The sequence below is a fragment of the Triticum aestivum genome, chromosome 1D, assembly GCF_018294505.1.
Source record: "Triticum aestivum cultivar Chinese Spring chromosome 1D, IWGSC CS RefSeq v2.1, whole genome shotgun sequence".
Lineage (NCBI taxonomy): Eukaryota > Viridiplantae > Streptophyta > Magnoliopsida > Poales > Poaceae > Triticum > Triticum aestivum.
In genome coordinates, this window is record NC_057796.1 from 296,751,299 (window position 1) to 296,770,960 (window position 19,662).

Genomic DNA, 19,662 nt, shown 5'->3' on the forward strand with positions numbered 1-19,662 from the left:
GTACCCGGTACCCTCCGGAACACTTTCGATGTCCGAATACCATCATCCTAAATATCAATACTTACCTCTCGACCATTTCGAGACTCCTCGTCATGTCCATTATCTCATCCGGGACGCCGAACAACATTTGGTCACCAAATCACATAACTCATATAATACTATATCGTCAACGAACATTAAGCGTGCGGACCCTACGGGTTTGAGAACTATGTAGACATGACCGAGAGACCTCTCCGGTCAATAACCAATAGCGGAACCTGGATGCTCATATTGGCTCCTACATATTCTACGAAGATCTTTATCGGTTGAACTGTTATGACAACATACGTAATTCCCTTTGTCCATCGGTATGTTACTTGCCTGAGATTCGATCGTCGGTATCTTCATACCTAGTTCAATCTCGTTATTGGCAAGTCTCTTTACTCGTTCCGTAATACATCACTTCGTGACTAACTCCTTAGTCGTTTACTTGCAAGCTTATGATGTGTATTACCACGAGGGCCCAGAGATACCTCTCCGATACTCGGAGTGACAAATCCTAATCTCGATCTATGCCAACTCAACAAACACCTTCGGAGATACCTATAGAGCATCTTTATAATCACCCAGTTACGTTGTGACGTTTGATAGCACACAAGGCATCCCTCCGGTATCCGAGAGTTGCATAATCTCATAGTTGAAGGAATATGTATTTGACATGAAGAAAGCAATAGCAATAAAACTAAACGATCATAATGCTAAGCTAACGGATGGGTCTTCTCCATCACATCATTCTCCTAATGATGTGATCCCGTTATCAAATGACAACTCATGTCCATGGTCAGGAAACCTTAACCATCATCTTTGATCAACGAGCTAGTCAAGTAGAGGCTCACTAGGGACACGATGTTTGTTTATATATTCACACATCTATTTAGGTTTCCGATCAATACAATTCTAGTATGAATAATAAACCTTTATCATGAATAAGGAAATATAAAATAACAACTTTATTATTGCCTCTAGGGCCTTCATATCTAACATGGGACTTCACCAAGGATGGAGTCTCTACAGTCCGCTCGGCTTATCACCTCCTCATGAGTATGAAAAACGCGGGGACCGGACGACCGGAACCCTCGTCAACAGTGAACGCGCATAGAAGCTGGCTCGCTTTGTGGGGAACTCATGTGCCAAACAAAGTGAAGGTTCACTCCTGGAGGATAATACGCAATGGTTTTGCGGTGGGCACAGAGCTGCACAGGAGGAAAATCAAACCGATGGTATTCTGCATGGCATGTGGCAGAGAGGAAACATTAGCACACCGCTTCTGGTTATGCCCACACACCCGACTATTTTGGAAGGAGCTATACGAAAGGAGGGGCAGTCGGGTTTCTTCTTCATCGGAGTCCTTCCAGTCGAACAAAGAGAGTGGCTGGGGGTTCTTGCAATGGCTGGGCGAGGCAGGATAGGAGGAGAAAGAAATGATGCTGCAGGGGGTATATGGCCTTTGGCTTGCAAGGAATGAAGCTAGAGATGGCAAAAGAATTCCAGAAGCACATGAAATATCATATTATGTTTCTCGGTTCATGGATGAATGGAACAAGACCGTCCAGAGGAAAGCTAGAACAAAGGTGAAGGTCCAGCATGAGAGGTGGAAGCCACCGGAGTTGGGATGGATCTTGGCCAATACGGATGGAGTAGTGGCAAAAGACGAGGTAAAGGGAGGAGGAGGGGTGGTCCTGTGTGACCACGTTGATGCCTTTCGAGGTGCTGCGGCTCACTTCTTTCCCAACGATGCTAAGCCGGAGATTATTGAGTTGAAAACTTGTCGGAGGGCACTCCAGTTCGGGCGTGAGCTCGAAGTACAGAGGATCCACGTTAAGACAGACTATAGGGAGGCTGTTGCCATGTTCAATGGGAGCGCGAAGAACCTTTCTGCAGCTGGACCAATTGTGGAGGACATCAAAGGGCTAATGCAGGGATGGCGGGGGTGTTGAGTCTCATGGAAGAGGCGATCGGCCAATCGAGCCTCCCATATCTTAGCTAGACTCGCGGTAGGTTCTGAGACCAGTGAGGAGTGGCGTGATTCGCCTCCAGACTGTATCTTGCATGTAATAGCGGACGAGATCCGAAACTTTATTAAGGAGTAAATTGTTTTACCCTAAAAAAAAAAACTTCCAGCCCAGGTCCAAGCCGTGTGCAATAGCTGATGAGAGTGCAAACACGGGCCGGGCGGAGCTGAGCAGAGTCCAGATCTGAAACCAGCAACGGCATCCTCTGCCGTCGTCCGTTTCGAATCCAGCTGGGCATAAATCTCTCTCCCATTTACCACCTCAGACCAGACCCAGATCGCAATCTCAGGACTCCTCCCCCCATCTGGAGCCGCTTTCTCCTCGCGAGTCAAACCTTTCTCTCCTCCCAGATCGGGGAGATGGAGCCGGCTACCATGGCCTGGACGCTGGCGGCGGCGGGTTTCGCGCTGGTGTACTGGTTCGTGTGGGTGATGGGCGCCGCGGAAGTGCAGGGGAAGCGCGCCGTCGACCTCCAGATGGGATCCATCGCCGACGACAAGGTCGGGGACAGGTATTCCCAGTACTGGTCCTTCTTCCGCAGCCCCAAGGAGACGGCCGCCGCGGCCACCGCCGACAAGGTGCCGGCCTTCGTCGACACCTTCTACAACCTCGTCACCGACATCTACGAGTGGGGCTGGGGCCAGTCGTTCCACTTCTCGCCCTCTCTGCCCGGCCGGTCGCACCGGGAGGCGACGCGGGTGCACGAGGAGCGCGTCGCCGACCTGCTCGAGGCGCGCCCCGGGAAGCGGCTGCTCGACGTCGGCTGCGGCGTCGGCGGGCCCATGCGCGCCATCGCGGCGCACTCCGGCTCCGACGTCGTCGGGATCACCATCAACGAGTACCAGGTCAACCGCGCCCGCTCGCACAACCGCAAGGCCGGCCTGGACGCGCAATGCGAGGTGGTGTGCGGCAACTTCATGGCCATGCCGTTCCCGGACGCGTCCTTCGACGGCGCCTACTCCATCGAGGCCACCTGCCACGCGCCCAGGCTGCAGGACGTCTACGGCGAGGTGTTCCGCGTGCTCAAGCCAGGGGGCCTCTACGTCTCCTACGAGTGGGTCACCACCCCGCTGTACCGCGCCGACGACCCGGAGCACGTCGAGGCCATCCACGGCATCGAGCGCGGCGACGCCCTCCCGGGCCTGCGCCGGCAGGACGAGATCGCCGTCGTCGCTAAGGAGGTCGGCTTCGATGTCGTCAAGGAGCTGGACCTGGCGCTGCCGCCGGCGCTCCCCTGGTGGACGCGGCTCAAGATGGGGCGCCTCTCCTACTGGCGCAACTCGCTGGTGATCCGTGCGCTCACCCTGCTGCGCGTGGCGCCCAAGGGCGTCTCCGAGGTGCACGAGATGCTGTACGAGACGGCGCATCACCTCACCCGCGGCGGCGAGACTGGCATCTTCACCCCAATGCACATGGTGCTGCTCCGCAAGCCGGCCACCGCCGCTGAATAGACAGTAGCATCACATGCGCAAGAATGCAGCAGCGAGTCCTAGCTCTTGCCGCGGGCAGCTAGGAGCGGAATCAGACGAGGAAAAGCAGCTCTTGGTTTTGATCTTAGCATGGATGAATTCTTCTGTTCTTAGACATTCTTCTTGTTCTTAGACTGAGACTGGTTAATTAGTTCCGGGGAGCTCGGTATCACCCGAAGTCCCCACTTTATATTTTCCCTGTTTATTAATATGTGGAAGAATCGATCTGTTTATCTTGAAGCAAACATTGGATTGGAGGACTCGTCGTCTGCTCCATTCTGGCTTTGCTGCGAGTTCGTTGTGTTTACTGCAGTGATTGTGTCTGACCGCCGGTGTGGACGTGTGTGGTTTGACACGGTGGGTCTTTGGATTCCGTCCGGCGGGCGGCGGATGGGCCGAGATCGGATCTGCGGTTCAGTTACTTACTAGGTGTACTATATTTCTGCGTGCAGGAGGAATCTGGAATCTGGATGCCTCTGAGATCTGGCTGAGTAGGAATCTACTCAGCAGATCCAAACCAGCGTGGCATATGCCCTTGTCCTTTGAATCTGGAGCAAAGCGATCCGACGGTGCGGAGCTGTACACTTTCAAAGCATCTACAACAACAATACACAAATCTGGACCTCACTTTCAAAGCATCTTACAACCACAATACACAAATCTGGACCCCCGAAACGTTTGTGGACCCGTTCGGTCGTATCACTTTGATCCCTCACTTTTCTGGACAAATCTCGACCCTCGAATGTTCCTAAACCCATTCGGTCATATCACTTTGATACCTCACTTTTTCCCGCGCACAATTACAATCCTCTGTCTCTCCCATTTATCCTTTCTATGTCAGATATTTCATCAAACACATTGTGTGCATCATACGACGTGGCCCCGCAACCCAATCTCGTGGGAGCAGAGTGGAGAGAGAAGAAAAATATATGTGGTTGCATGTGGCACTAAGTGGGTTGGGTGAAAATTGGACTGATGCGGAGAAAATGTCTGATCTGTCCAGGTGTCCTTGTATTGCCTCCATATGTGGGCTGAGTTTGAGTGGTGCCGCGCAACCCGAACATATAAGAGATAATAAGAGTATTGTTGGGTGGTTTTTTTTGGACGTTGATGGCTGGGCGTATGTCAATGGGAAGGAGCCATCGAGCGACAGTATATTTGCTCAGGAAAGGACAGGGGAGGGAACTAATTGATTTGCTGGAGGAAAGCCCCCGTGTGAACATTTTGGCCATTTGGTTGGCCATCAAACGGTGTTCTTGCAAAAATAAAGCCCAAACTGTCCAAACAAACAAAATCAATAAAAGAACTAAAATGTTAGTCATTATGCAGAAAAAGACATGAAATTGCCAACTGTATATAACACATGCTAAAAAAACTTAATTTGCCATCATGTATAGAATAAAAATCACCTATATGTATAAAGCCATTAATTTGCAGTCTTTCAAGATTTCATGTATATATAAGAATAAAAAATATAAAAACAAAGGAAAATTGCCATGACTGAGTGAAGGTTGGTATGACCCAACTGACATAACAAAGTTTCAATCAGAATTATCACATGCAACCTCTCTCTCCCTCTCTCTCCCTCTCTCTCTCTCTCTCTCTCCTCCGTCATCTCGTCCGGTTGGAGAAAGGGGGGAGAGGGGCTCGTCCCACCCCTCCCTCTATTTATCCACCTTAGGTTATGTCTTATATGGCTACATCTAGGTATTCATCGTTGGATTGGAGTCTCTGAAGAACACTTGTGGTTGTCCTTCGCATCATCGTTCTCATCAGCCCCGACAATGGCATGCCTTGGATGGTCACCATATCCCAGTTTAAATAACCTCCCTTCCAATTCAGTGTCTTTCCCTAGCATTTTCTCTTCTCTCAAGCCATGGCACCACGGTGGTGCGACGCCGGCAAAGGGTTGCTCCATGAATCACACTCGGTTGGATCCCCTTCTCTTGTTCTTTATCCCTTCATTGGATTGGAGTCTCCGAAGAACACTTGTGGTTGTCCTCTACATCATCGTTCTCATCATCCCTGACGATGGCATGCTTTGGATGGTCACCATAATCACAGTTTAAATAACCTTCCTTCCAATTCAGTGTCTTTCCCAAGCATTTTCTCTTCTCTCAAGCATGGCACCACGGTGGTGCGACGCCGGCAAAGGGTTGCGCCATGGATCACACTCGGTTGGACCCCCTTCTCTTGTTCTTCGTCCTTGCCAGTTATTCCCCTGTTTGTTGTCTCCGAGGATGCAAAAATATTGCTCGGTATGGAAATCTAGTGCTTTAACTTTGGTCTCTTGGAGGCCGATGCAGGCTCCTTTTAATCTGGTGCAATAATTTTTTGTCCATGATTTGGTGCCAAATTTCTTCACTTGAGCTGTAGATACTTTCTTGCTTTTCTTCTTTGACTTTAGGGGAGCCTTATTTAGGAATCTGAGTTTGTAAAGGCTGCTTCGTTCTCAACCTCCTTTGTTGGAGGCCCACGTTGTGGACATTGGATGTTGTTCCTTAACAACCAGGTCACCGAAGTTGCTCCATTCTACAAGGAGGCGCCTGCCTGACCAAGGGGCTTCTTCCTCTCCAATGCATGCGGTTCTACATGATATCTGGAGTCGGAGAGATCTCGTTCCTCTTATTCAAGAGGATGCTAGGCGAAACTTTTTTCGCCCAATGTGTGATTGTTGGTCTTCATCTTCATTACCGACATGTGGCTACGAATTCAGCACAGTGGTGGACATCGACAGTGAATCTTTGAGATGGGGCAGCGCTGATCGATTTTTTCTAGTGTTGTTCAACGCGCGGCTTCCCACATGCCCTCTCCCTGCATGGTCGAGTGGCACATGTGTTTGGGGGCATCATTGTAATTTGTCCCCTATTGCGGATAGTAATCACTTATCTTAAATCAATGGCAAACCTTTATTTTTGCCAAGAAAAAAATAAAATTATCACATTTTGACAAGTGACTTGAGAGGATTTTTTTAAATGACATGCTACCTATAATATAACTACCATTGTCTAAAGATAATAAAATTGCAATGGTCTAAATGTCAAGGGCGAGAATTGGCTACTCCAAGACTCTACTTTTTTGTTTAGTGATCCAAGATCACATTGAGTCCCTTAGGAAAGCCAATACTATTAGAAGGGGATGAGGTATTGTTTATGAGGTTGTTGCTCAAGTGCTTAATGGTATTGCTCCAAAAATCCCCAATCACTTTCCCAGACACATCTTTCCAAAACCCTAAGACTTCATTTCGGTCCCACCGATATCACATACTCTAGACCCACCGAGATGATCATTCCATTGCCACATCCAAAACTCTAGCAATTCGGTTTGACCGAAATGGTTCTCGGTCCCACCGAGATGTCCTGACCAAGTTTCTGTAATGAAGTTGCTTCATTTCAGAATCACCGGGATGAACCGATCGGAATTACTGAAATGAGGTCATGCCCTAGCCATTGCACTTTTGTCATGGATTTGTCACGGCAGATGTCCTAGTGTGAGGACTTAGTCGTGAGGCCAACACATCTATGTGGTAGCTTGAGAGGGGTTGATCAGAATCGAGAGACGCAACACAGGACAAGGGTTTAGACAGCTTCGGGCCCTGGGAAACATCATCTGGTAACTACCCTACATGTTGTTTGTGGCTAGGTCTTATTATCATCACGAGGGAGTCGCCGTATCTCCGGATCTCGTAGTTATGTCTAGTCTTAATGATTATTCAACCTGTCCCTCTTGGGGTGCCCTGCCCCTCCTTATATAAGTTGAAGGGGCGGGTTACATGTAGAGTCCAACTCGGATTAAGATTTAAACTATTCTGGCTTCTCTCCATGGGCTTCTCACCATGGGCTTCTTAACGTCTTGGGCTTCTTAACTGTCAGCTTACAATCTGGCTTACGATCTGGCTTACGATCTGGCTTACAATCTGGCTTACAATCTGGCTTACAATCTGCCGGCTTACAATCTGCTGGCTTACAATCTGGCTTACAATCTGCCGGCTTACAAACTGCCAGGTCACCAATGAAACACCAAGTCCTACCCGGGTCATATCTCCGGCCGGGTCATACCGCGGGGTATATCCCCGACATTAGCCCCCAGTTTAATTTGGATTTATCCATGTTAAACTGATCCTGATCATCCTTAATTCCTTGTCATTTCCTTCTTCAATAGGCCAGCTTCATACTTAATTTGTTGACGTTGGTTTCTCACAGAGAAATATTGTGAAGAATAATACATTTGATTCAACTCCCAATGCTTAACAAAAAAATATTGGTCTTGAAATACTCATCTGATTTTCAGCCTGGCTTGAAGATGTAAAACTTGCCGGTTTATCCAAAATTGTCGGCTTGTAAATATCGATGGCACTGAGTCATAATTGTTGCTAATCATCAAGCTTGAAAATATCCCTCCCTTATATGCATATCACTTGTAGCCCCCAAGTCTTAAGAAGGGAGTGTAGCAACCACTTAAGACTTGCTTCAATATAAATGTTACAACCTTGAAGAAATCCAGGTTGTTCATCTCAGTCACTAGTCATAAACTGAATATTCCACATATGTAGCCACCAAGTGCCGGGTTGTCATGCTTGCAGCAACCTGGGACTTGTAATTGCCTTATGCTCATAAAAACTTCAACCAGTATAGCCTCCAAGGGCCGGGTCATTATGCAATGATGAGCAGGGACTTTGTAGACATGATCATGTAGATTTGAACAGCAACGTGTAGCCCCAAGGGCCGGCTCATTACGATGTGATGAGTCGAGTCTTCAATAAGGCAATTAAAAAGGACCTTGCATTAGCCCCCAAGTGCCATGGTGCATGCTGGCAGTGACATGGGACTTGCATATTTGATGTAATCTCAACTTGAATAATGTAGCCCCCAAGTGTCGGGTCGTAAGCTTGCAGCGACTCGGGACTATTCCTTCCATTGTAGAATAAATCATATCCAGTGATAAAATAATATCCATTGCGCTAAAGCGACTTTGAAAACCTCAATCATAATACTGGTTATTGATAACCATAATAAAAATCCAGCCATGTTGGCTATTAAAGATTTGAATAATATAACCCTGTTTGAAAACCTCAATCATTCAATATCAATCCATCTAAGTTAAGTTATTATCATATACTGGCGACTTATAATCCAAAGCCAGTCCGGGTTATTCTCAAGTATGATCCATAAGGATGAAGGCTTCATGGCCTGAATTGTCTCAAGCCATATGTTAACATGGTGTAAATATGTAGCGACCAGACCTCAAATGGCCTGTGCTGCTGTGCACCAGTGTCATCCCTGGATCAGTAATGCTGACACGCACAGTACAAATGGAGGATTTATAACAGAGTAGCAATCACACACTTATTACATCGAATATCTCCGAAGAGATTAAGTATAATAAACATGGCTTAAGGCCATCTAATAACGATAACAGCGGAAGACTTGGAAGATAAGTGAGTCCATCAACTCCAGCGGCATCACTGAGTATAAGACCATGACCTAAAGCACCTTACTCGTCGTCTGAAAAGTCTGCAACATGAAACGTTGCAGCCCGAAACGGGTCAGCACATAGAATATGCTGGCAATGTAACACATAGAGAGCAATGAACAATAATAAGGCTATACTACATGCATATATGGCTGGTGGAAAGGCTCTATGGTTACAGTTTTGCGAAAAGCCAATTTTATCCTACTGCAAAGGAATAAATTTTATTTAACTATCATGGTGGTTGAAACATTGAGAAGGTACCTCCAACTCAATCCCAATTAAGTGACATCATTAACCCAAAAAAATTAATTATAAGTATCACGGTGATGAGATTCAAATGATAATCCAGATACTAGATACTCAAGTTGTCCATAACCGGGGACACGACTAATCATGATCAGTTTGTACACTCTGCAGAGGTTTGTGCACTTTTCCCCACAAGACTCGATCGCCTCCGCTTGATTCTCGCACTGCATGATGTTTGAGAAACGGATGACCGAGACACAGTCTTTCAGAAACAATCACTCTCTACTCTGGATGGACCGGTACACCTACTTTCCCCTACATCTGCTAGTCCACCTCTTCAAGAGATCCTGTAACCTACTCAGCTATGCTAGAGCCCATAATAGCTTGTGGCTGCACACGGAAGTTTCTAGCATGAATAATCTTATGATCCCTTTGAGCCTGGGTGGCGGTCCTTATACAAATAGACAACACTGGGTTCTCCAGGTGCCTCAATCCACCCAGATGTGAGTTTTAGTTGCCACCTTAAGTTGAACCATTATTAACAATCTCACATCTGTCATGAATTTCACTCAAACCCAATCCACGTCTACGAGCATAGCATGGCAATATAATAGCAACGTAGAAGTAACTCCCAAGGGTTTGAATAGAAACAGGTAATAGGTACTACCTCAACTACTTCCCAAAACCCACAGTTTAATTAGATCCTAATCATGCAATGTTTGAGGGAAAATAGATCTAATGCAATAAAACTGGGTATGAACGGGGTATGATCAAAGTGTTACTTGCCTTGCTGATGATCCTCAAAACCTAGCGAGTCGAAGTAACAAGCGGCACACTCCGGGTACTCTATCGCAAACAAACAAGCATACAATCAGTACTCATCTAATGCACAGGTAAAACTCGAATGAAAGATCCAACCAGAAAGTTCAACTTAAGAACTCCGGTTTGCAAAAAGAATCAACTCGAAAGAAGCAACGAAAGTCAAACGGCGAAAGAAAGAAACTTTGTTTGCTAATCTGGATCTAGGTCAAATTTTACTGTAGCAAAAACTTGTTTGAGTAGGTTAAACGGAAATAGAATTTCGAAACGAAACTCTAGGCGCTTGAATCACCTGATTCCGATAAACGAGCGAAAAGTTAAACAGATTTGAAAATTCGATCGGAAATCGAATCCGAGAAAATAACGAGAAAATCCGATGAAAAAGAAAAACGGACGAACGGTTAAATAACGGACGTTCGTTAACAGAGAAAAACCGATGAACGCGTTCGTTAAAACGAACGGTTCGGTGAACGCTCACGAAATAAGAAAACCGAAAAAAACCGATCTAGGTTTTTTTTTTAAAAACAAAAGGTTTTTTTTCTTCAGAAAACCGGTCAACACGAGACGACCGGCGGCAGTACCTCGGCGGCGGGCTCGGCGAGGGGCTCCGGCGGGCGGGGCTCGGGCGCGAGGGGCGACGGGGCTCGGGGGGGTGCTCCGGCGGGCGGGGGCGGCGGCTCCGGCGACTCCCGGCGGCAGCGGCGAGGCGAAAAGGCGGCGGCGGCGGGGCTAGATGCGGGCGGCGGCGTGCTCCTCCGGCGGCGGTGGCGAGGAAAATGGAGGGGGGGTGCGGGCGGCTTGGGGGAGGGGCAAACCCGAGGCGGCGGCGGCTCCCGTGGCGGCGGGCGTGCGGGAAGAGGAGAGGCGACGGGGCGGGCCGTCGGCTGGGCTCGGCCCAGTCGGCGCGGGCGCGTTTTTTTTAAAATAAGTTCCGCGGAAAATATTGCGTAGAAAAAATAAATAAAAATCAGAAAAATATGAAATAAATTTTCCCCGTCTAGTTAGAAAATCTAGAATAGGGTGAACATTTTTAAAATCAAAAATAAATATTTTGAAAACATGCATATTTTTAAATGCAATAAAAATTGCAAATAAATTCCAAATAAATTCCAAATAATGGTTTTAACATTTTTCCTCCAGTATTTCAATGTTTTGGAGAAGTCATATTTTCTCCTCTCGTTTATTTAAAAATGAAATATTTTTCCGGAGAGAAAAATAATTAAAAATCCCAATCCTCGTTTGAAAAATCAAATAAGAAATTCGAGAAAATCCCCAACTCTCTCCGAGGGTCCTTGAGTTGCTTAGGATTTATCGAGGATTTTGTCAAAATGCAACAAAACATGATATGCAGATGATGATCTATGTATAACATTCCAAATTGAAAATTTGGGATGTTACAAAATACATGAATCCAAAAAAAATGCTCAGGAAAAGATAACGAATCAAAATCAAGAAAACGAGGCTTTCATAGGCCGCCAAGCCTAAAGCTCCAAGGCTTTCATGAGCCGCCAAGCCACTGAGTTAACCTTTTACACTTTGTGAATCCGGCCTCACATGACCGCCGTTTTAACCTTGACAAGTTCAGGGTCTATGTAAGATTGACTGTCAAGAGTTCGGCTTGTCATTCCGGGATTACCCGGGCGGAGTGGCAGTTTCTACAAAGCAGGAGAACCCGGAAGGTTTCGGTGAATACACCTGGTGTTCCAAGTCAGCTCACGAGAGTAGTAACGCTATGTTCTCTTTGGTGAATACACCTATGTTTGAACAGGAAGCCCCCACGTGCTTTAGGGCATATAAGCCGGACCAAGAGGGATATTCACAACTATGCTCAATGAGCAGGAAGCCCCCAAATGGCTTGTGGCATTGAGCCGATCAAGAGGGATATTCACAGCTATGCTTCAAAAATGAGCAGGAAGCCCCCAAGTGACCATAAATGTGGCATTGAGCCGATCAAGAGGGATATTCACAGCCATGCTTGAAATATGAGCAGGAAGCCCCAAGTGACCATAAATGTGGCATTGAGCCGATCAAGAGGGATATTCACAACTATGCTTCAAATATGAGCAGGAAGCCCCCAAGTGACCATAAGTGTGGCATTGAACCGATCAAGAGGGATATTCACAGCTATGCTTCAAATATGAGCAGGAAGCCCCCAAGTGACCATAAGTGTGGCATTGAGCCAATAAAGAGGGATATTCACAGCTATGCTTCAAATATGAGCAGGAAGCCCCCAAGTGACCATAAGTGTGGCATTGAGCCGATCAAGAGGGATATTCACAGCTATGCTTCAAATATGAGCAGGAAGCCCCCAAGTGACCATAAGTGTGGCATTGAGCCGATCAAGAGGGATATTCACAGCTATGCTTCAAATATGAGCAGGAAGCCCCCAGGTGACCATAAGTGTGGCATTGAGCCGATCAAGAGGGATATTCACAGCTATGCTTCAAATATGAGCAGGAAGCCCCCAAGTGACCATAATAAGATGAGCCCATAAGGCAGGATACCCATGTTTGAACCGCGCATCATGGCAGCAAGTTCTCTTTGGCAACCTTTAACTTTTTTTGAGAACTCAAACTTCGCGAGAGACAAATTCTTCTTGAGCCGGAATTTTGAACCGGGTATTGAGAGCTTCAGAGCTTTGTGGGAAACAGATTTCCCTTGAGCCGGATTTTAAACCGGAATCCTTCATTTTAAGCCGGCAATTTCTGGCGGCCTTTAAATTGTCATCAATATGGCAGTATTCTCCGGGACCAGGTTATCTTTCCTCCAATGACCCGGAGTTCTTGAATCTGCTCAAACGGAGGGAAAGTGGCGAGTAGATAACCTCACAATACTTGTAATATACTCCTGGTATGAGTCATTCAACAACTCAGTGACATAACGGTCACCTTTGCAGTAGACAAACTGTCATGCATATGAAAATATATAGACCAAAGCAATTGTTGTTTGACAAAAACAATATGTGCTAATAAAATAGACTTTAGATGGATATCACCTGATATGTTTTATCAAGAAGTATCGGCTGTACGGTTGCAGCAACAACGATAGAGGTGGCGGCTTAAAGCACTGCACCGCGCGGCTCAGAAGGGATCCTCCGGGTCATGCTGATTTTTTTAAACACCTGGCCACTAGAACTTTCTTTCAACCGGTCTCCTCTTATCTCTTTCTTTTAGGAATCGGGCGGCTCAGCAGCTCGAGGAAAACCACGGCACATCAAGGCAGCAGGAATGGCCTGAAGGAGGCGGCGACTTGAGGCCACTGTAGGCCGGCGGAGAAGCAAATGCGGCTGAGGTGAAGCAGGCTAGGCGGCCCGTGGACGGCGGTTTGAAGCAAACGCGGTCGGCGGGGGCGGCGGAAGTCCGCACCGGGTCAATGGAGCGGCTCCAAAGCAGGGCGGCTCACCCGTGGCAGATCGAGGCGGCTCGAGGTGGCCCCCGGCAACGCAGACGAGGGTGGCCTACCATAGTAGAGGTAGCGACTCCAGGCGGCTCAGTTGGGGCGCGACGACGGAGGCAACTCGAAGCGGTGACTCAGCAGTAGTATAGGCCGGCTCTGAGCTCCGGACCACGACAGAGGTGGGAATCGCAATGGCGGCTCAGCCACGACGGAAACGAATTGAGGTCTGGCACGGGGGCATCGCGAGGCGATGAGGTCGGAGAAGAAAGGCCACAATGGTGGCTCTTTAAGCAGACGGACGGCGGCGACTTAGCTCCGGCCGTGATAGCAGGCGGCTCGAAGTGCAGAGACTGCAGAAACTCGGGGAGGCCACGGACGGCTCGCGGCTTGGAGTCACAGCAGAGGGCCGGCCCGAGGCCATGGCGATTGGTAGCGGTGGCTCAGCCGCGGTGACTTGACCATGGCGGCTCAATGGAGCAGGGGGCGGCTCAGCGCGACAACGAAGGCGGATCATGAAGGCGACTTGCCAGGCGGCCAGTGAGGCGGAGCTTCAGCCATGGCTGCTGCCGTGAAGATCCTGAGGCGCCGGCGATTTGAGGGCGGCTCGAGACTGCTGGGCGTTGGCAACGGTGACTTGTGGTGCGTTAGCAATGGGTGGAAGTGGCTTGGGACAGCCACGGCGTCCCTGCAGCAGAAGAGCGAGGCGCAGGTGCGGCTCGGTGTTGACCCGCCGCAGGAGAGGCGACTCACCGGCAGCTCGCGCGCTGCGGGTGACTCGGCAACGAAGCAGAGTCCGGGTCACCGTCGAGTCAATGAAGGCGGCTTGGCGTCGTTTTGTAGAGATGTGGAAACTGCGGTGGCAGCTGAAGCGTACAGCGAGTCACAGCAGCGCGAAGTGGAAGTTCGTGGCCACTGGAGAGACGGCGGCGGCTTGCCCGTAGCGACTTCCGGCAGGGCGACCCGGTGCGGCCGTCAAGGCCGCAGCGAAATGGCGACTTGAGCGAGCAAGGCCGAAGCAGATACTAAGACCAAGGCGGCTCGGGGCCACGGCCAGTCGCAGCAGAAGCAGAGGCCGACGAACGGATGCGCGGCAGCTTGGAGACGGCGTCTTAGCGCCGGGACGACTCAGGCGGTAGATCAAAGAACCCCCCGGCAAGGAGAGGCAAGGTGGCAGGCAGCCAACGAGGCGCCGGCGTCTTGACGAAATCTGCCACAGCGGCGGCTCAGAGATGCACCGGCGGCTAACGGCTCGAAACAGAGCTACGACCGTAGTGGCGGCTCAGTGCTCCGGCGGGGGCGGCTCTCAGGCGGCGGTTCTCAGGTGGCGACTCAGTGCTCCGGAACGCACGTACTAGCTAGTATCCTTTTCCAGGGTAGTAGTTTGACACTAACAGGGACCGCTGAGAGGCACAGGCGGCTCAGAGAACTCCAGTGAGGGCGCGAGCAGAGGACCGCGACAGCTGTTTAGAGGTGTTTGAACAGAGGTGGATCTAAGGGGCGACTCTTAGGGCGCCGGCTCCCGGCAGAGGGCGGCGGCTCCCGGCAGAGGGCCGCAGCAAGAACAGCAGACCGAAGCGGCAACGGGGCGACTCAGAGGTGGCTGTTAGCGACTCACCAACCGCGGCGGCGCTCGAGCAAGAACGGCTCGGAGCAGACAAACAGAGCACTTCAACTCGCATTTGGAGGCTCATGCAAACAGAGCACTTTTCAACTAGCACATCATGATGACCAGGTTTGTTTGAGCAGACAAATCGGCTATTGATCTCCTCGGGACTTTGTGACGCCTGGATAATTAAGCTACAGTAATCCTCTGTTAATGATGCCATGTCACCACTGTTACTCTTGCTAAACCCACTTGTTTCAAACACAGGTCAAATTCAAATTCCAAAAACAAGTCAAATTCTTATTTCTTCGAACTGTCAAGTAAAAATGTTCGGTGGGTTGAAAATATTCGCTAACTAATTGTCATGAATGATTCAACATCATTTGAGATAGTTAATTTCCCTTGGAAATTAAAACAGTTCCAAATCAGCCTTTTCTTATACTTTTCCATTTGTGAAAAATCCAAATCAATTCAAACTCCTCCAAAACTTTTTGTGGTAGTGCCAAATATTGTAATGTATTTATGTGGCCAAGTTCCACATTTTTACAAAGACCAATTAACATCTCAAAATATTGCAAACAGATTCTGCAATCAGTGTAAAAATAAAATAAAAGGGAAAGGCCTAACTACTATGTGTTAATGGGCTCTAGTGCCATTGTGCACTTTGGCCCATCTAACAACATTGGGCAGCCCACCTCCACCTCATCCCCAACCTCGCTACTGGAGGCGGGGGGATCGTGGCGGCCATCCCATGGCGCCCCTGGTCCCGTGGCGGCCATCCCCGCTCTCTCCCTGTGGATAAGAGGACGCCCCTCCTCCCTCCTCCCTCCCTTGATGAACCCTAGCGCCCCCATCTCCTCTCCCTCGCTCTCTCTCGATAAAATCGCCCGAGTAGCCGCCATGGCCATCGTTGTCGTCGCGGCCACTGGCCTCCCCGCGGCCGGAGCTCGTGTCCAGGAGGACCTCCGGCATCGTCTCCTTCGCCACGTGCACCGGTTCGAGCTAGGACCACTCCAAGCCTCGCCATCGAGCTCTTCTCTGCCGTGGACGTCACCATCTCGCCGTCGATTCGCCTCTCCGACACCACTCCAACCGCCCCGAGCTCTCCACCGCCCTCCTCCCAGTGAGCCGCGTTCCCCTCCCCTTTCCCCCATCGATTCCACCGTTGATTGGCGCCGTATCGCTCGCGCCCGAAGCTCACGGCGACCTCGTACTCACCGCGCCCGCGCTCGCTAGGCTTCCCGCTCACCAAGCGTCGTCCGCGCGCTTGCGGGCCTCCTGACGCGCGCCCCGCGCCCTGGCTGCGCGCTCGCGCCCCCCGCCCACACAGGCCGCAACCACTATCGCCGTTGCCGCTGCTGTCCCACGCCGCCTAGAACCCGTGCTCCTGCGCGCCACCGAGCCCGCCTCCAGCCGCCCTGCCTGCGTCGCTCGCTTGGCCGCGCCCGGCCGCGTCGGAGGCCGCGCCTGGCGAGCTGGGGCCGTGCCGGCGGCCGCTTCCCGCATCGGCTCCACCCGACCGCGCCCTCGCCCCGCCGCCTACCGCTTCGCCCGGCGCCTCCCCACCAGGCCCGCTCGCGCGTGGCCGCGCGCGCCCGCGTCGCCGGTAGCCCCCTGCCGGCTCCCGCGCCCCACCTCCCTGCCTCCGCCGGGCCCCTGCGCCTGCTCCTGCCTGCCGCCTCCTGCTGCACAAGGTCGTCGGCGCCCTCCGCGCGAGCGTACAACCCAACCACAGAGATCGTTTGACTCTCTGGATATGAGGCTGGTCCTTGTTTAATTAGCTCTAGCTAATTTTGCTTAATAGAAGATGACAAGTGGGCCACCCGTGTTGATTATCTTTTATTTATTGGCTTAATAAAAATAGTGTCTATGACAAGTGGCCCCATCGCTTAATCAGTCTATTAAAACTTTTCTATCTGAACATGAGCCTATGACATGCGGGGCCCCCTTGTTAGTTGACCCAGTCAACAGTCAAACTAGTTGACTGCTGACTGGACGTTGACTTGGTCAATTGGAACCCCTGGCCCCGCTGTCATACACATGGCTAGCCCCCGGGCTGGTGTGAAAAGTATTCTGTTATCTAGTATTAGAGTAAATAGATAAAAGGAATTTCAGGAAATGGTTTAATCTTTGAAAAATAATAGAAATTAAACCGTAACTCGGATGAAAATGTTTTCTACAAGAAAATTGCTCAGAATGACGAGACGAATCCGAATACACAGTCCATTCGTTTGTCACGCGTCTCAAGCATAGCGAACCTGCAACTGTCCCCCTCCGGTTCGTTTGTCCGAAAATGCCAAACTTCGGGAAAGCATTCCCGGATGTTATCCCCCTTCGCTGGTAGCGTGTAGCGCCGCGTTAGAACACGTCTAGCTCTGCCTGTTGTCCTGTTATGCTCTTGCTTGCTATATATTTATTGTTTCTTCCCCCTCTTCTCTCCGGTAGACCCCGAGACCGATGCTGCCCCTGTGATCGACTACGTCGACGATGACCCCTCCTTGCCAGAGCAACCAGGCAAGCCCCCCTTTGATCATCCCGATATCTCCCATTCCATTCTCTCATGCTTGCATTAGATTTTGCTACTGTTATTGTTTGCTCCTATTATGATGCATAGCCTGCTTTTGTAACCTGCTCATCGTACCTTACGTGCTTATCCTAAACTGCTTAGTATAGGTTGGTTAGTGATCCATTAGTGACCCCCACCTTGTCCCGGTTGCCCCTGCTTCATCATCGAAGACCCGATCAACGGAATCGAAGACCAGGCCCCGGCACTGCACATCACTTTCCCCTTAGTTGCTCGACACTACTGGGTTACCATCGAGTGCCGAGGGTGAGACCTCTTCAGCACTTCTGATGTTAACCCTGTAGTGTAGCTATTAGGTCGTGGTCATCGAGGGTGATTTCCTCCTTAACCACTTACGATACGACTCTGTCGTGCAACCCCTCAAGTGTGAACCTCGGGGGTGGTTCCTCTTACGTTCACCTTGATGATTACATTGAGTGGAATTCACCGGGGGTGATTCCTCGAGTTTTCCCCTTGATGTTTGGACACACGGATACCTGGACTTTACAACTGTTACTTGGAAGGGCGGGTCAACCCTGAGGGGTACCCGCGAGTGATGTGGAGATGGGTTGACCTGGAGGGTGCCCGCGAGATAATTACGAGGCTTGGCCGGGCATTCCTAGCCCTTGCCGCAAGTCCTCGAGACGGGGCAACATGGTCACATCTTTCGTGAGTCTCTGCTTGTTACCGCGTGCTCCTAATCCACTATTTGGATATTTGATCCTAAGGGGCCTCTGGCCTGATAGCACTAACCATCACGTGGGCATAGTATGGGCGTTCTGCGTCTTATGCATCAGCCGAAGCTTAATAGACGTCAGCGACTGAGCGGCGTGCGCCGGGTTGGACTGGTAAGCACCTGCCTTTTTAAAGGAGGTAGCTAGGTCTGCTCACCGGCCGCGTACGCAACGTGCAGGAGTTCCCGGGGAGATGGCACATGACCCCTGGGGGCATAGGTTTAGTCCGGCGTGCTGACCTCTCTATTAAGCCTAGGTCGGGTTGCGGCATATTGTTTAGCCGAGGCCGGGCATGACCCAGGAAAGTGTGTCCGGCCGGAGTTAATCGAGCGTGGTGGGTAAGTTGGTGCACCCCTGCAGGGAAGAAAACATATCGATAGCCTGTCCTACGGTAACGGACACTTGGAGTTGTATCCCGATCGATACAACTAGAACTGGATACTTGAGATGAGACATGGATATGAGAAATGGATAGTATGGCTCTAGGATTGCTTTCTCGCAGGGAGTCGAGAAAGGATCTCTGGCCGAGGTTGATAACACTACTACTACTACTTTACTTTATGCTACTCTACTCCCTCCTGTTGCTGCAAGATGGTGGTTTCTAGAAGATGCTAGTGTTTGATAGGACTAGCTTCTCCCCCTCTTATTCTGGCATTTCTGCAGCCCAGTCCACATATACAGCCTTCCTTTGATAATGTTGCATATGTAGTGTAGATCCTTGCTTGCGAGTACTTTGGATGAGTACTCACGGTTGCTTTGCTCCCCCTTTTCCCCCTTTCTTCTTCTTTCCGGTTGATGCAACCAGATGTCGGAGCCCAGGAGCCAGATGCCACCGCCGATGCCTGCTACTACGTGGAGACCGCCGGCGACCAGGAGTAGTTAGGAGGCTCCCAGGCAGGAGGCCTTGCCTTTTCGATCATCGTTGCTTTTGTGCTAGCCTTCTTAAGGCAAACTTGTCTAACTCATGTCTATACTCAGATATTGTTGCTTCCGCTGACTCTTGTGTATTCGAGCCCTCGAGGCCCCTGGCTTGTAATATAAAGCTTGTATTATTTTAATTTGTGTCTAGAGTTGTGTTGTGATATCTCCCCGTGAATCCTTGATCTTGATCGTACACATTTGTGTGTATGATTAGTGTACAATTGAATCGTGGGCGTCACAGACTTGAAGTAAACAACTGTGGTTTGACGGATGTGAGCATATCTCTTCCTTTGATCCAACATGGAGGCGACTCACAATTGACAACGGGAACTCAGCGGCTGACTCCATCCTCGGTGACTCACAATTGACTTGTATGTGCATGTAAAAA

At 49.9% G+C, this 19,662-nt stretch overlaps 2 protein-coding genes across 3 annotated transcripts; both read left to right on the forward strand.

Annotated features, from left to right (window-relative positions):
• The first annotated feature begins 2,194 nt into the window (after nucleotides 1-2,194).
• Nucleotides 2,195-3,803, forward strand: LOC123181566 (24-methylenesterol C-methyltransferase 2). Its single transcript, XM_044593861.1, has one exon. The coding sequence runs from the start codon at nucleotides 2,411-2,413 to the stop codon at nucleotides 3,500-3,502; it is 1,092 nt and encodes a 363-aa protein (XP_044449796.1). The 5' UTR covers nucleotides 2,195-2,410; the 3' UTR covers nucleotides 3,503-3,803.
• An 11,760-nt stretch (nucleotides 3,804-15,563) lies between these two features.
• LOC123168662 (uncharacterized) lies at nucleotides 15,564-19,270 on the forward strand. Of its 2 annotated transcripts, none has more exons than XR_006484468.1 (2): nucleotides 15,564-16,179; nucleotides 17,502-17,570. XR_006484468.1 is itself a non-coding variant. In XM_044586535.1 (2 exons), exons 1-2 carry the CDS (start codon nucleotides 15,696-15,698, stop codon nucleotides 19,230-19,232), a joined length of 558 nt encoding a protein of 185 aa, XP_044442470.1. In that variant the 5' UTR covers nucleotides 15,622-15,695; the 3' UTR covers nucleotides 19,233-19,270. The 2 variants fall into 2 exon arrangements, 1 of the variants encoding a protein (XP_044442470.1); XM_044586535.1 differs by lacking the exon at nucleotides 17,502-17,570 and adding an exon at nucleotides 19,159-19,270 and having other exon boundaries at nucleotides 15,622-16,179.
• The last annotated feature ends 392 nt before the right edge of the window (nucleotides 19,271-19,662 follow it).